This window comes from Ambystoma mexicanum, chromosome 3q (assembly GCF_040938575.1).
Source record: "Ambystoma mexicanum isolate Mex_15411 chromosome 3q, UKY_AmexF1_1, whole genome shotgun sequence".
Lineage (NCBI taxonomy): Eukaryota > Metazoa > Chordata > Amphibia > Caudata > Ambystomatidae > Ambystoma > Ambystoma mexicanum.
The window spans coordinates 1,128,709,597-1,128,726,020 of NC_090926.1; the positions used below are offsets into that span (position 1 = coordinate 1,128,709,597).

The 16,424-nt window shown below is 44.1% G+C and overlaps 1 protein-coding gene across 6 annotated transcripts in view; it reads left to right on the forward strand.

The window, feature by feature from the left end:
• Positions 1-16,424, forward strand: part of PNPLA6 (patatin like phospholipase domain containing 6) — a 1,092,789-nt gene that overhangs the window by 410,532 nt on the left and 665,833 nt on the right. For all 6 annotated transcript variants that reach the window (XM_069603923.1, XM_069603925.1, XM_069603924.1 and 3 more), the window contains exon 24: positions 122-304. In XM_069603923.1, coding sequence (XP_069460024.1) covers positions 122-304 — 183 coding nt within the window. The remainder of the gene's footprint in view (positions 1-121; positions 305-16,424) is intronic.

Consider the following 16,424-nt stretch of genomic DNA (forward strand, 5'->3'; position numbering starts at 1 on the left):
CTTGGTTTTACTGGGTGGATGGTTTATGGTAAGCAGGTAGAACGATTACTGGCAGAGGGGAATATGCTTGGAATATATTGCCTGATCTCTGCGACTGTTGTCTCCCATATCATATCTACAGCTGGAGCAGATGTTGGAGAACACAGCCGTGAGGGCACTGAAACAGCTGATCCTTCTGCACATGGAAGACAGTGTGACACCCACCCGCACTGTAGAGTGGCTGAACATGAGGAGCTGGTGCTCTGGGCATCTGCACATCAAGTGCCCTCGCCGTGTTTTTTCCCGCCGGAACCCACACAAGCTGGTATGGCAAACCCCTGAATATTTGTAAATGCCCATAGCCCTTTTCATGCAATTGCAATTTCCTTTCTACATTATCAACACAGATTGATAATACAATGCATGAACCCATAAGATTAAATTATTCAAATAGGAATAAGTGATCCGTTCAACAATGGGTTATGGTAAAAGAATATGTACATCACAAAAATCTCTAGATTCCGGCTCCCATCCATATATTGTACTGTGATAATTCTTACTAATGTTTGCATGATAACTTGTTAAATTCTCGCTACCAATTTTTTGCTCTTTACAAGGCTCTGTTGCTCCAAAGTTCTATGAAAACATAAAAGAATGAAATAATGAAAGGTGGCTTTTAGGGGTCTTGCTATACAGAAAAGTGTATACTGCCAAATATCTCAGATCCGTAACCGTGGTTAGTTGAAACACAGCATCCCGCACTTGATTTACAAGGCAGACTTGCAAGCTACTGCTAGTTATGTTAAAATTGTGTAGATGGGGGCGCGGTTTGGCGGCACGCGCAGTGGCAGATTAAATCTGCACTCCCTCTCCACATCGCTATATGTAGTTCTTCAGAGAGGCTTTTTGAAGAATGTATTTATTCAATGCTGTTTACCTGAACGTCGGAGTCTCCGTTCAGACGACAGAGCTGTTTCCTGGTTTCTTATTTCATTTTCCCTGTGAAGCCGTGCTGAGGTCAGATGCAGCAGTTTCCTTTGACAGATGGCTCTGTAGTTGTCAGCGACGTTGGATTGCGTGTGATGTTTGATGGGGTCCTATTCTTGGAAGTCTGTTTTTTCCACAATACTTTTGAGCAGCCCAGCAGCTCCTAAAAGGATTGTAAGCATTGTAAGCTACTGTTTGACATATTTAAACACCAACAGAAAGAATTAATAATAAACATTATCGACATGGTTTACAATCAAATTCGTTATGCTGCTGAAGGAAGGAACACTTACAGACAACCCTTATTTTGAGTTATGCTGTATCTTCAACTGCATCTTTCCCATATAATAATATCAAATAACTGCAAGTTAAGAAGAATATCTGTGCAGCATTATGGATGCTATTGATTAATAACATAATGGAAACCTATAATGAAGCAATGGTGATGCTTCGTGACTGGTGTGGCCATACCTTCTGTCAGTGTATTTGCTATGTGCTTTGCCGCTGAAGAGATCTAACACAATAAAAGAGGTTACAAATATCTACAGTTCTTTAGTCTGAAGTAAATAAATTTGCCGCAGACCCCTTACGCTTAACGTTTGGGATATGTGGTGTAGAGAGAAGAAATTCTATTCACCTTATATTTATTTTTCGGCCTGGATCAAAGCAATATAATGCTAAAATCTTCAGATTGTTAAATTCGCTTGTGAATTCGTATGTGGAGAAGCTGGAGTATAGAGAGGAAGCACTGTTTTTTCTCAGTTAATTTGAATCCGCTTTCATTATGGCTTCTCTAGAAGGTCCAGCAAAAAGCTTGTGTAATAAAGAAGTTTACATCCCGGTAACCTCTAATTTGAAAAGGGCCAAAAGTGACTGCCCTCTTCCGACTCAAGCCTTGATGGAGTCTAATATGGAGACTATTTTGTCAGAAATAAGAGCACTTAAACCCTGCATGGAAACTTCAAACATGAAGTTTCAACAATTGAATGACTGATGGAGGAATTTTGCAAATAGAATTGAGGAAGTGAGCGAGGGCGTAGATGTTGCATCTCGAGTGGTCCATCTGGTAAAATCTATGTTTGTTCTTCAGAAGCAAAATGAGGATTTGGAAATAATCGTAGAAATAATCTTTGCATGTTTGGTTTTCCAGAGTGAGTTGAATGTGATGATGTTGCTCTCTATCTCAAGAAAGCCCAGTATTCTTAATCTGCACTCCTTGTTTGCTCCTAAAATAACAGAGGCGGGTATACAAAATAAGAGCCACATAAGAGAACTGCTCCAAGATTGATAATTTTTCTGCTTCTCAAATATACACAATATCAACCGATTTTGAGGAAAGCAAGGGAAATTGATCTGGTATGGAATTTATATTTTGCAAGATGTGTCTATGGCTACAGCCCAATGGAGGAAAGAACTACCCTCTTATCCTGTACTCAAGCAGTTAAATGTGAGATGATCTGGTTCATCCTTGCTCTTGTAAGGTTACAATTAATGGCAAAACATCCTCATTTGATGATCCAGCTGACCATACACATTTCATAAGACTATGCAAAATGGAAGACATCGACACTGGAAATGCTAGTCGTGAACAAAACCTTTTACCACATGATTTACTGTAATGCGGAAACTATTTATTTTAAGCAAAACTCTCTGGAAATGTTATAATTGAGAATTTTAAGGAGCGGGCAAACAGTAGAGATGCCTGCAATTTTGTCCTTTTATGGGATGCACCCAACCTCCTTGTTTAAACATTACATTCCATAGATGGAGATTTAATAATTCATTATTGGGGGATATTAAGTTGTATCTAGATTTTCATCAGTTTTTATTTCTAATCTAGAACGATGATGACACTTCTCCAGTCAATAACTGGGATGTGTATGAAGCTGCTTTGAAGGGACATGTTATTTTGTATGTAGCTAAGAAAAGGGAGGTTAATAGGATCTTGATAATCTTTATAACCAACTGCGGGATTTAGAGAGGAAATATAATGCTCACAAATGCCTAAATAACACTGCCCCTAAATACTTAATGGAGAAATTTCTCCAAAAGACATCCACTTGACCTACGAGGACCTTGCACTCTTCCTGTGTGAAGGTCCCTAGATACAAATTGAAAAAAGCAGGGGGTAGTATCTTCCCTGTTATGGCAGCCCAGCTATGGAATTCCTTACACACAACTTCAAGAGTTGACCAGTCCTTCCTCAGCTTCAGGAAAAATACCAAAGGTTGGCTCCTTGCTAAGGATATTTGACCGTAACTAAGGACTATTGTCTATAGCTAGGTAAACTTGACTTGACTTGGTATTTGACTTTTGTACAATATGGGTTAATCTCCAGTGTGTTAACTATCGAATGTCATGTAATTTATGTAAATAATGTAATAATGTCATGTAAATCAATGTAAATATTGTAAGAATGTCATGCAATTATTCTTCTATGTATTTGATCTCATATGTAACTTGCAATGTACAAAAAACTTGTAATGCGCCCAGATACCTCTGGGTGTGGAGCGCTATATAAATAAACAAACATGCCAAGGCAAATGATACTCTCATTAGAGAGATACTCTACTTTCACTTAACTATTAATAAAAAACTGACAGAACTAGCTTTTGGCGTTGTATTAAAGTTCAAGCTTCATGTCTCAAAATCAAAAAAGAAAGATCTAGAATATCTAGTACAAGAATGATTTGGGAGCAGTAGTATCTTTAGAGAAGAATAATTTGAATGTTTTTAATAATTTCAATGAGAAATGATATTCTTCAGACCATATACAGTCAAATATTAATTTCAGTCATTTCTTTGATTGTATAAAAAAGGAACCACCTAGTTGACACTGAGCAAAGCAGTCTTAATGAGCCTATCCATGTAAATGAAATCTCCAGAGCTATAAAATACCTATATAAAGGTAAAGCCCGTGGGCCTGACAGTTTTTCTATGGATTTCTTTGTGCATTTTTCCTCTAACCTGACACCAACATTATATTCCTTGTATACCTTTTTCTCTAGGATTGGTAAATCTTCTGGTACATTAACTGAAGCTCATGTAATGGGTCAGAAATGAGAGGCAGACACAAAGTTGTAATGTTCTCAACAGTTGCCATTTCTCTTAAAATAAGTGGTTTGGATGTAGGCCTTTCGAGGGGATTTTGTCCTCCGACGTATTCCACATCTATGACAGGTAATGTCCACAGCTGTGCTGCTTTGGAACATTTTCGGCAGAGGGCGTCCTGCGTTGATGGCGTCGATCCGTTGTCCATCGAGGGCCTCTGTTGAGGGTCGACGTCACCGGATGTTATATATAGGATGCACGGCGCCCATAGCCTCAGTTCTGTTTTTTTCCGCAAATGTGTTTGCTTCAGAATCTCGGCGCACTCTATTCTTTCTTCGTGTACGATGTCTTCATCTTCTTCTACTACCCTGAAGTCGGGCTTTAAAAAATGTCAGGACTGCGGTTCGAAGATGTCCATCACGGACCCGCATGACATCTGTCTCTAGTGCCTCGGCGAAAGCCACGCCACAGACGACTGCGAGGATTGCTAGTACCTAACGTCTAAGGCCTTGCAGGAACGTAAGGGGAAATTGAAGGTAGGTAAGGTGTCTAAGCCCCGTAAATCAAAGTCTGCTGGGCTTTCGACCGATGACTCGAGGGGCGACTCTCTGCGTTGGCGAAAATCCAGGGGGTCTCGGTCTAGGAGTGGTTCCTGCCATTCCTCTGCCTCGTCGAGGCATTCTAGGAAGCACTGTCACCGGTCGCCTTCCTCGTTGGAGGATGACTCCGCCAGACGGTTGACTTGTCCCACCAAGTCTTCGTCTCCGGCCGAATGGGATGCATTCCGTCAGCAGATGTTAGCGATTTTCAAGTCGCAAGGCACAGTTCCCGCCGTGCGATCGAAAGGAGCCGGCCGGGAACGGGCTAGGTCCATCACTCACACACCTTTGGGCTCGGGCAGTTGGCGCGATCATCGGGAGCCGTCAAGGTCCCGCTCGGACAAGGGAGATTGCCATATCCGTGTCAGATCCAGGTCCCGGTCCTCAACGCCATCAATACCGTCGGAACCTGTGAAGCCTTCTAAGAAGGCGTCGGTGCCGTGTCCGTAGATGGGCTCTCTCGGGGCTCCGTCCTCGAAGAAGTCTTTGATGCCGTCGGCACCTCGGTCGACGCCGATTCCTTCGGCGCCCTCGACGCCATTTGTGGAGGATTTGACGGAGGTGCCCCTGAGGGCTATGGAACCTCTGAGGAAGGCTGCTAGTAAGTCTGAGGCCTGTTTTTGAACCCTATTCTGTTCCTCCTCCTAGATTGGAGTTTTTCCAAACTTTACAGGATATTTCAGAGGTTGAGGAACTGTCTGATGAGGAGATGGTCTTGCCTGTGCCTCCTGATGTCCCTGATGACCTTTTTGTCTGGGCATAGTCAGATGGAGGAACTCCGTCGGTCATTGCATGACGCTAGTGGCCTTGACACCTCACTGGAGGTGGAGTTTGGCCGACCTGAGCCTGGAGCGCATGCGGATTCCTCCTATCGGTGTCTCATGTCAAGGGTGACAGAATAATTGGGGTGGTCTGCTCCACCTGTTGTTTGCTTAGGATGATTTGACGGACATCCTGGATCAAGGTCCGCCCACTGACCCGGTGTTGCCGATTCACATGGCTTTGCAAAGGAGGGTGGCGGCGGCTTGGACTGCTCTGGAGAGTCTACCGGCAGTTAATAAGTTGCTTCCGAAGAACTACCGCCCATCCAGTAGTGACCCCTGCTACTTATCGAAGCACCCTACTCCGGAGAGTTTGCTGGTGCAGGCGGCTACGGCTTCCTCGAAGCAGGCTGCGTACCCTACTAGCCCTCCTGATAACGACGATAAGCATTTTGATGGTTGGGCGAAGAAGGTATTTTCGGCTGAGGGTATGGCGTTGAAGTTGGCCAACTCCACTTGTGCCTTAGCAAGATTTAGACACACTCTGTGGAACTGTGCGTCTTTGGCAGCTGAGCATATTCCCAAAGGGGAAGAAAGGGATGGTTTTCTAGCCCTCGTGCAAGACGGCAACAATGCCATGTGCGAATCCCTTCAGTCGGGTTTGGACACGGCAGACTGTGTCAGCCCGTCCATGGCTGCGAGCACCGTGATACGCAGGTTTGCGTGGTTGCGGAAGTAGGGGTTTGCTCGTGATGTGAAATCCCATCTTCTGAACATGCCCTTTGATGGTGTTCATCTGTTTGGCAGCAAGGCTGACAAAGAGCCTTGAGAGGTTGCTGACCTTCAAAGCTGCAGCAAAGTGTTTGAGCGCTGCAGGGCGTCAACCTCTGCCTTTTCATCCTAGGGGACAGCAATGGAGGGGAGCTTCCTTTCGGTACTACTCTTCCTTTGGTAGATCGAGAGGAGCTGCCAGTCAGAGGGGCCACCGTAGGAGTACCCGGGGTGGAAAGCAAGGTACTCAGGGTGCCAAAGCCGCTTGGGCAGTTACCTCTTTGCCTTCAGCCACTGCCGCAGCCGCGTCTGCTCAGTCACGAGGCCATGTCCCATGGTTCACTGGTTGGGGGAAGACTTGCGCAGCATCTTGGAGAATGGCAGGCCATTACTTCAGATGTGTGGGTTCTGGAGATCATAGCCCACGGCTACTGTCTTCCCTTCTGGCAAAGGCCTCATGACAATCCACCGGGGAAGCTCTCTTTGAAGCGTCCGGATCCGCTCCTTGCGCAGGAAATCCTATCCCTGCTGGAGAAAGGCGCCATAGAATTGGTGCCTGTAGCAGAGAGGAACAAGGGATGGTATGCCTCTTATTTTTTGATCCCGAAAAAAGACTGGGGATTGATACCCATCATGGACTTGCGTTGGTGGAACAAGCTCCTCAGGAAAGACAAGTTGAAGATGGTAACTCTCTCAAATCCTCCAGGCCCTTCAACTGCAGGATTGGTTGGTGTCTCTGGACCTCAAGGATGCTTACTTTCATGTGCCGATTCATCCCAAGGACAGGAAGTACCTGAGGTTTGCGGTTGGCGACTCTCATTTTCAGTTTCGGGTCCTGCCGTTCAGATTGACCTCCGCCCGAGGGTCTTCACCAAGCTGATGGTGGTGGCAGCGTATCTCAGGAAAGGGGGATTCACGTCTACCCCTACCTGGACGATTGGTTGATCAGGGCGCCCTCTCCCGAGCAAGCCCTGGATCATCTGTCCGTCACCTGCCACTCCCTTCACAAGCTGGGCTTCTCCCTCAATTTAAAGAAGTCACATTTGACACCTACCCAGCGGCTCAAATACATCGGAGCAGTGCTTGACACATCACTGGGGGAGTGTTCGCCTCCCAGGTGAGGGCTCATCACATTCTGCAGGTGGTGGACAAGTTTCAACGTACCCAGAGTCTCCCGAAGTTCAAATTCTGGAGGTTGCTTGGCCTCATTGCATCCTGCATTTTCCTGGTGCCAGAGGCCAGGCTGCGGATGAGATCCCTGCAGTAGGCTCTCAAGATGCAGTGGTCGCAGTTCTCCTGCAAGATCTCAGATCCCGTTCAGATTCCGACATCGGCCGCCCAGGATCTTCTATTGTAGGCCGATGAAGGCAATCTGATGAAGGGATCACCATTTTGGCAACCATGGCCGGAGGAGACTATCAGGACGCATCCCTCACAGGTTGGGGCGCTCATGCCAACGAGTTGACAGCCAGCGGATGTTGATCTCCATCGGAGTCCAGACTCAACATCAATCTGTTAGAGCTGAGGGCCGTCAGGCTAGCCCTGAAGGCATTTCTGCCGTCTGTGCCGGGGAAGAATGTCCTGATTATGACGGACAATACAGTGGTCATGCAACAACAGTGGGGGCAGGATCACACCCGTTCTGCAGGGAGGCGAAGCAGCTCTGGTTTTGGGCCATCCAGCAGGAAATTTCAATCTCGGCAGTTGATCTGGCCGGAGACGAAAACACAGCGGCGGATGCTCTGAGCAGGCAGAGCACGGTCTCTCACGAGTGGGAGCTGGCACAGGAAGTTCTTTTGGAGATCTTCGCCCTTTGGGGAACCCCACAAGTGGATCTCTTCGCCACCAGTGTCAACCGGAAGTGCGAGAGATTCTGCTCCAAGGAATTTCTTCCCCCAAGAGGAGCCTTAGGGGATGCGTTCGTAGTGGAGTGGTCCTTCCCACTACTGTACGCTTTTCCCCCAGTCCCTGTCATTCCGCAAGTGTTGCGGAGGTTACGGAGGTTCGGTTCCTGAATGATCCTCATTGCTCCGGCATGGACTAAGAGTGTGGTACCCGGACCTTCTAGACATGTCCATTTGCCCTCCACGCCGTCTTCCCTACCAAGACGATCTGCTCTCACGGGACTGGGGTAGGGTTCTCCATCCAGAGGTCAAGTCTCTCAGCCTTCATGCTTGGTATCTGAAAGGTTGAGGTATAAGGATTGGGACCTCCCCGAAGACGTGATGGAGGTGTTGCTTTCGCCAGAAGGCCCACAACGAAATCCCTGTACCGTTGCCGTTGGAGAAAGTTCTGTGACTTGTGCAGGGTACAGAATGTGGATCCTTTCCAATGTTCCATTCCTTTTGGTTTTGTCTTTTTTGCTTTCTTCAGCCCACAAGGGCCTGCAAGTGGGTACCATCAAGGGTTACCTGGCAGCGCTGTCCATATTTAAGCGCTCCTCTGAGGAATGTTCTTATTTTAAAATTTCTTTGATTTCCCAGTTTCTAAAAGGGCTAACTAATGTGTTTCCACCGTCGCCTTTCCAGGTGCCAGGGTGGGTTTTCAATTTAGTATTAAAGTTCCTAATGGGAGCTCCGTTTGAGCCCTTATGTTCTTGTCCGTTGCGACTGTTGTACTTTAAAACTGTGTTTTTAGTTTTATCCAGAAGGTTATTCTTCTGGCGTTTTATCCTCCTCCACATCCTGGTAAGGAGAGGTTGGATCCTAGGAGAGCTTTGAGTTTATATCTCTCACGGATGTCCCTGGTCAGAGTGGACGATCAGCTCTTTGTTTGTTATGCTGGAAGGCACTTGGGTCAGGCTGTTTCCAAGCAGACCTTGTCCAGATGGATCATTTTGACAATCTGAGTGTTAACATTTGGCGGGAAAGGACCCTCCAGTAGGCTTACGGGCTCACTCTACTAGGGGTGTGGCTGCCTCCACTGCTCTACAGAGGGGCGTTCCTATTTGCAATATTTGCGAAGCAGCCAGATGCGCCTCTGTCCATACTTTTGTGAGACACTAGTCCTTGGACTCCATCCATGGGCAGGATGTGGCCTTTGGTAAGGCAGTCCTATTCAGCCATTTGATTGGGCATTGTAAAATTGAAAATTCTTTTCCCACCTCTTTAAATTGGTACTGCTTTGGGAGTCTGTCATAGATGTGGAATACATCGGAGGACACAATCCCCTCGAAGAACAAGTTACTTACCATATGTGGTAACGTTTTTTCGATGGTATGTTCCTCCGACGTATTCCACATCGCCCTCTAAGCCTGCCTCTCTACTGAATTTCCTACGCGATTGCAGCTTATGTTTCTGCAAGGCTATCTGCAGTTATACTGGCAGGAGATTGGTGCCACAAGTTCTGGGAAGAAACTACAACTGAGGCTACGGACGCCGTGCGTCCTATATATAACATCCGGTGACGTTGACCCTCGACGGAGACCCTCGAGGGGCAACGGATCGACGCCATCGACGCAGGACGCCCTCTGCCGAAAATTTTCTGACGCAGCACAGCTGTGGACATTACCTGTCATAGATGTGGAATACGTCGGAGGAACATCCCATCGAAAGAACGTTACCAGATATGGATAAGTAATTGTTCATCTGTCCCTATTCCAATAAGAGTATCTCTGCCTATGAAACTAAACTAAATCAAGCGGACCGGATGTCCAAAATATATCTGACCCTCGCACTAACATTCACAATCAAAAGGTGCAGGGTAAATGTCCAACTCAACAAAATGTGCACAAATCCAAATGTGTAATTCCAACAAAGCAATCCTTGTGTCCAATGGTTGATTCCCTTCCCTTGAACTATTTCAGGAAAGCTCATCATTGTTTTGTTCCAACAATGTTCTGTTAAAGTCAATGAAACGATCTTTCACAAAATAATTACCTCAGGTTGGCAAAGCAAATGTCTCTTCCATAAAACACTTTTCTCAGGATGGCAAATCTGTTTAACTTCAACAACTGAAAGTATCTTTAACTTAAAAGACGCTTGGGTCATTCCTCTAATCAAAAAACCGACTCATGACCCTGCCAACCCCTCTAACTATAGACCAATAACAACAGTACCCTTTCTATTAAAATTATTGGGTAGAGCAGCCTCCCTGCAAATACAGGCGTACCTAGAATCCAACAACCTATTGGGATTAAGACAATCCGGTTTTCAACCAAGACACGGCACGGAAACTGCCCTGATAGATCTCACCACCCAAATTAAAATATTAAAAGAAAATGGCAAATAATCACTCCTACTACTGCTTGATTTGTCAGCAGCTTTCGATTTGGTCAATCACCAAAACCCTCTGTCACCATCTGAAATCTGCAGCACATTTCTCCGACTCAGCCACATCTTGGATCAGTTCGTTCTTGGCAAACAGAACTATGCGGGTCTTCTCTCCTACTGACTCTGCTGTACCTTCCCCAGTACTTTGTGGGGTTCCGCAAGGTTCTTGTGTGTCCCCCACGCTCTATAATGTCTTTACGAAGCCCCTATTCGATATCCTTGACTATCTGGGTGTCACGTATACCAACTATGCGGACGACACCCAGATACTCATTCCCATCTCCGGAGATTATTCAATTGACAGTAAAACCCTTAAGAAAATCTACTCCCTAATCCAAGCATAGATGGCACAACATGGTCTTTGTCTAAACGATTGAAAAACTGAGCTACTTATCCTTGTCACACATGCTTAACTGAAAAAAACTAAACATGGCCTTCAAATCATTTACTATAGACGGCAATTCCATTACTGTCTCAAATAACACTAAACATCTTGGCATCTACCTTGATGCCACTTTATCCCTTTCCAAACAAACTAATGCGGTAGCATCCTCATCCGCATATACCTGTAAACTAATCGCTGCCTGCAGGCCGTTCATCTCCTCACCTAATTGCATCGCACTGGCTAGAACGCTAGTTCTGTCCAAAATCAATTACTGTAACACCCTCTATTTAGGCATTAGCCGCAAAAACATTAACAAGTTACAAGTAATTCAGAACAGTGCTATCAGGGCAGCCATCAACATCCCTAAGAAGTTGCATATCTCTGAGACTAGACGTAATCTGCATTGGCTCCCGGTAGAGCACAGAATATCTCTCAAAACCCTTGCACTAACACCCAAAGCCAGGGCCAACCTTGCCCCAGCCTACCTTACTAACCAACTTGCGGCACACACATAGTCGAGACCGCTTAGAGTGGCTCAAGAAAATACAATGTCCATACCGAGATTTAAACTCCACAACTTGGGAGGTGCTAGTTTCCCGGTACAGGCATCAAAGCTATGGAACACTCTGCTGACTCCCTTAGATGAGAACCCTCCTTCCACCTATTCAAGCGCAACGCTAAACGTTGGCTTCAGGACTCGGATACAATGACAGTTTAACTTTTTGACATTGGGCTTTTCATCGGCCCTTCTGTTTAACTGTAAATATTATACTATTACACTGTCTTATTAACCATACCTGCCTTTCTACTGTATGTATCTGCAACATGTAAACTCTGTATGTAACTGTAACGTTCTGCAACTTGTTTAATCTATGCGCCTGTATGCCCCTGGGCCTGGCTGCGCTTTATAAATAAAATAAATACAAATACAAATGAAGAATGAATAGAGTTCTGTCTGGTAGAAGTGGGTTTCAGGGTTTTACAATTAAAGGGTTCTGAATAATGCCATCGGAAACTCTTGAATTAGGGCTTCTTCACAGGAAAGGGAAGAATACTGCGTCCCTCCTGTTGGAGTCAGCATACTGCCCCTGCCCGGTACTCTTCCCCTCCCCCATGATCCTCGCTCCTGGCACCTCCCCCAGGGTTAGGATGAGGTAGTGGCTGCCTTTCCCTGGCCATGTGAGAGGAGAATACCACCGTGGGAATCAGTGATGACTCCGCAGAATTCATCATACTCTCCTGATTATGTTCCCTAAACATTATAAAGATAAATAACTACCCAGAAACTATAGACCAATTTCATGAAATCAATTCAGATTGTAAAATCTTCACTAAGATGCTATCCAGTAGAAGTGAGTGCTTTACTCATAAGTCAATCAAACCAGATCAGGTAGGGTTTGTTAAGGGAAGAATTATCTCTGCTAATACAAGATTGTTTATGAATATGCTTCATTGTATAAATAAAATATTCAGCAAATCACTACACAGAAATAGCACTTGATGCTGAAAAAGCATTTAATCTGGTTGAATGGTATTATTTATTTGAGGCTTTGAAGTGGCATGGTATCGAAAATAGTTATTTTCAGTTAGCTAAACTTTTATATTCTGATCCAAAGACATCTATATTTATTAAGGGTCACTTCTCTGCCTGGTTTTCGCTTCATAGAGGTATTAGACAAGGTTGTCTAGTACCTCTATGAGGTACTAGACATTTTATTTGTTTTGGCCCTGGAACCCTTATTGGAGTTGATTCCAAAAAACAAAAATATTTTAGGTATTAAGTGTGGCAACTCTGAAATTAAATTGGCATCATATGCTGATGATATATTGCGCTTTTAAAGAAAAATCTAAGTGCAACACTTTATTATAAATTATTTACTTTCCTATTTCTCGGGATATAAGGAAAATAAAGACAAATCTGAGATGCTTCTACTTAATGCCTTATGTATTAAGCAAGAGGTCTCAAAGGGTGTCCAGTTTCTAGTAAATATTTGGGTATGTCAATTACTTTGTCGTTTTCTGAAATAATTAAATCTACAATCGAAATTACATAAGTCTGTTGTCTCATGGTCCCTGGTCTCATCTTAGCGGCGAAGATTAACGGCAATTAAAATGTTTACGCCAGTGATATTATACCTTCTAGAAATACTTCATTTTCTTTTACCAGCCTCTTTTTTAAGTCTACTTATAGACTTGCTTTGGGGCCTTATGAAAAAGAAAATAATTGTGTGTAGAAAGTTTAAAAACTGATATACTTGTAAGGGTGTAGGCTTCCCGGACTTCAGGAAATACCACAAGGCCTTTATTTTAAAACAAGCTAAACATTGGTTTATGCCTAATGAACAAATAATTGGAGATGTTTACGCAATTAGTTGATGTTTGAAAAATGGTTAGTACTGCTGTTTGATATTAAATATGTTTAATGGATCTAAAGCCGGTTTCTCCAGAACAATATATCTAACCATTTATTATTTAAGGGATTTCCCTTTTCATCAAACTAATGAACCAACAAAAGCATTATCTCCTTTCATATGGTGTCATATAGATATAATTATAAATAATAGACCTATTTTTTTGAAAACTCAATATTGCAACTTAATGAATGCTTGCTTGGATTCCATCAGTAGAAATTATATTAATAAACTGGTTGTTGACCCTAGTAGTTTACGTTACATGGAATCCCTTGATGTTTTTATAGCTTCCAGCTTTTATAAAATTTTAAAGAAAGGAAGATATGCATTGGGAAGAAGATTGTGGGATACAATTTCATGATGTAATGTGGTCTTTGAATTGGTCTAAAATTAAGATGTATCGGTTTCTAGCAACTTAACCCAAATTCTGTATTACTTCACACATAGTGTTCATTACTCCTCTGAAATTATTTAAATCCAAGATCTCCAATGACAATTTATGTTGGTCTTGCCGTTCGGTTACTGGTTCTTGTAAACAGAAAAAAATCTATGCAACCATAGAGTTGGAAGCATTAGCCATTAAATGTGCCATAGTTTATCTTAAATATTACTTGACCAGAAGAACGTTTCTACTGATAACGGACCATTTCCACCTTTCCTGGCTAAGCCTGAGAAAGAATACAAACTCCAGAATCATGCAGTGTTTCCTCGACCTCCAACCATTCTGTTTCTCATTTGAACACTGGAGGGGGAAGGAACAAAGTAACGTGGACTTCCTCTCGAGATTTCCGTTAGAAGAAGATGGGGAAACCAGTTGCAAAAGGGGATGGGTATGCGAGGAGGTACAGACCTTCCACAACATAAGTGTCCTCATTAGATTATCTGACTCAGAATAGGTTCAAAAATACAACGAAAACGAAGAAAGGACAGGCTAATAACCAACTACCGTCACGCATACCTACTACATCACTCAGATGCGTGCAGACATTCTCAAATCACCTCATCCTTATTGTATACTAAAACAAGGAAATCCAACATAGAGGAGGAGTTGAAACAGTGGGAAAGTAATCACTGCTCTAGTTGTCCTGAGTCAGCATGTGTTGAAACGAAGAACATTACCAGCAGCCCGGTGTGAGGAGAGAGAGGAATAGAGTGGCAAAGGTGGAGAAAGGCCCCCTGGGACCAGGCAACGGAGAGAAGACGAGACGAAGGATAGTCGTAGGGCACAGCAATGTTGCCACGCAGCGGAACGCAAGAAAGCAAGACTTGCCTGAGGGGAGACTTTCAATGCTGGTGTACCTAGAGAAAACATGGGGCTGGCAAAAATCAAAATGGTTCATGGACCTCCCATGGCGGAGGAAACCGCAGTCCGCAGGGAAGAGGAAAATGGTAGGTGGGGGACACCAACTGGGCAGAGTGTGTTGAACACGGATAACACCACAAAAGACACTAATAAACGGGGAGGACAGAAACCACCTATTGATTTCAGTTGGTAAACACCATAGTTTTGTTACATATTGATGCTCGGAAAAGAGCAAGGAGCTGTAAGAAAGGCATGATATCAAAGTAGGACAGACACAAGTGATCATAGTTCAAGAGTGTTTAGTAAACTGGGTCAGATAAATGCCTAATCTAAACCTAAATCTAAGATGGGAGCAAGCTACGACCCTCAAGTAATAAGAATACAGTCCTAGTGGAGGCTAGTCAAATAAAAAGGGCGTATAATAAAAATAAACTATTGCCAACCCTTACCACTATGCTTCAAACTAGTGTGGGATAATGTTCACAAGAAAAGAAAGAAGTGTTCACAAAATGATAGGTCAGGATTTTATGGCCGGTGTCTCCCTACTCCATGTTTCTAGCACGGGACAAGGCTGGACTCTTGAGCACAGTATACTCCTGGGCTTTGCCGGCAAAACGCTTACAGTTCCTTTTCTCTGTGTAACTATTTTCCTAGTTAATGTCCAAGTCCTAGGGCTTATGGCAGGGTATGAGATTAAAAGGGAAACACAAGTTTCCCTAGATAAAAATGTATTTACAATACCTAGGCATAAAACACAATTTACTATTGATGTAGGCCCTCTCAGGCCTTATAAAAGTATGAATGCCCATACTACTACATGGAGCCTCAGAGGATGGAACTACAGCCAACTTGAGCCAGAGCTTCTAAGACTCAATGAACATTTCAGCAATAGTTACCTTCCTGATGCATTTCATGGAAAAATATACACACTGTTAACAGTTGCAGTTAGTGTTTCATATATCTGTTATCATTGCAGAAGTGAAAGGAAGGGATAACTTTAAAAATTGGATAGAAAAATGAGGTGCGTACAGAAATGGAGAATGTTAGTCCAGAGCTCACTGAAACCATAGGAGATCCAGTAAAAATGTCCAAAGACAGGGGTCCCAGGGTCATTTTAAGGGTTAGTCGAAGTGTCCGTTCACCGTTCCGTAGGATATAATGATAAAAGTTAAAGCTCATACACACTGAAGGAGGTACAGATCCACCCCACAGGTATGGAGGATGCAACAATCAACCACCAGAGCAGGCCATCGGAGACCCCAAGCAGGAGTTCCAGAGGTTGGAAGAAGGAACTGAGAGAAGTTGTACCACAGGCAAACCCTTCATTTCAAGTCTATGGGGAATCATGATTAGGTCTCACTTCCCATGAATCACTACCACAGACCAGGGGGAGAACAAAAAGGGGCATATTGTGAATACTTACCCTTCACAGGACCCCATGCAGGTACTAACGTTGACCGTTTCAGCAGAAATGGCTTCAGGGACCAAAACAACCTGGTAAGTAAACATCTCTTCTCTACATCTGTGGTTTGCAGGATTCAGTCCTCTGTCTTGAACCCTGTGCCAACAAAAGCCACAGCAATCCAGGAAAGAAACAAAGGCTCCTCCAAGGACCTCTACCTTCAAGCCAGGTGTGAGAGGTCTGACAAGCGAGACTCGAAAAAGAAGGGGGATCTCAAACTAACTGCTCCCTACAGCAGGGTGAATAACAAAAGGCAGCAGCACAGTTGCAAATGGTCCCAGGATGGAGTCTTTGGTGCTTCCCGAGGAATCCAAACTGGAGATACAGCACTTCTAGACTACAGCAATCCACAGCCAAGTGCAAGATCCGGGCGGTAAAACAGTACAGAAACTGTCCCAAAGTGGAGGGCTTGACCCATCAGCTGTGAGGAGTCATCTCGAGTCT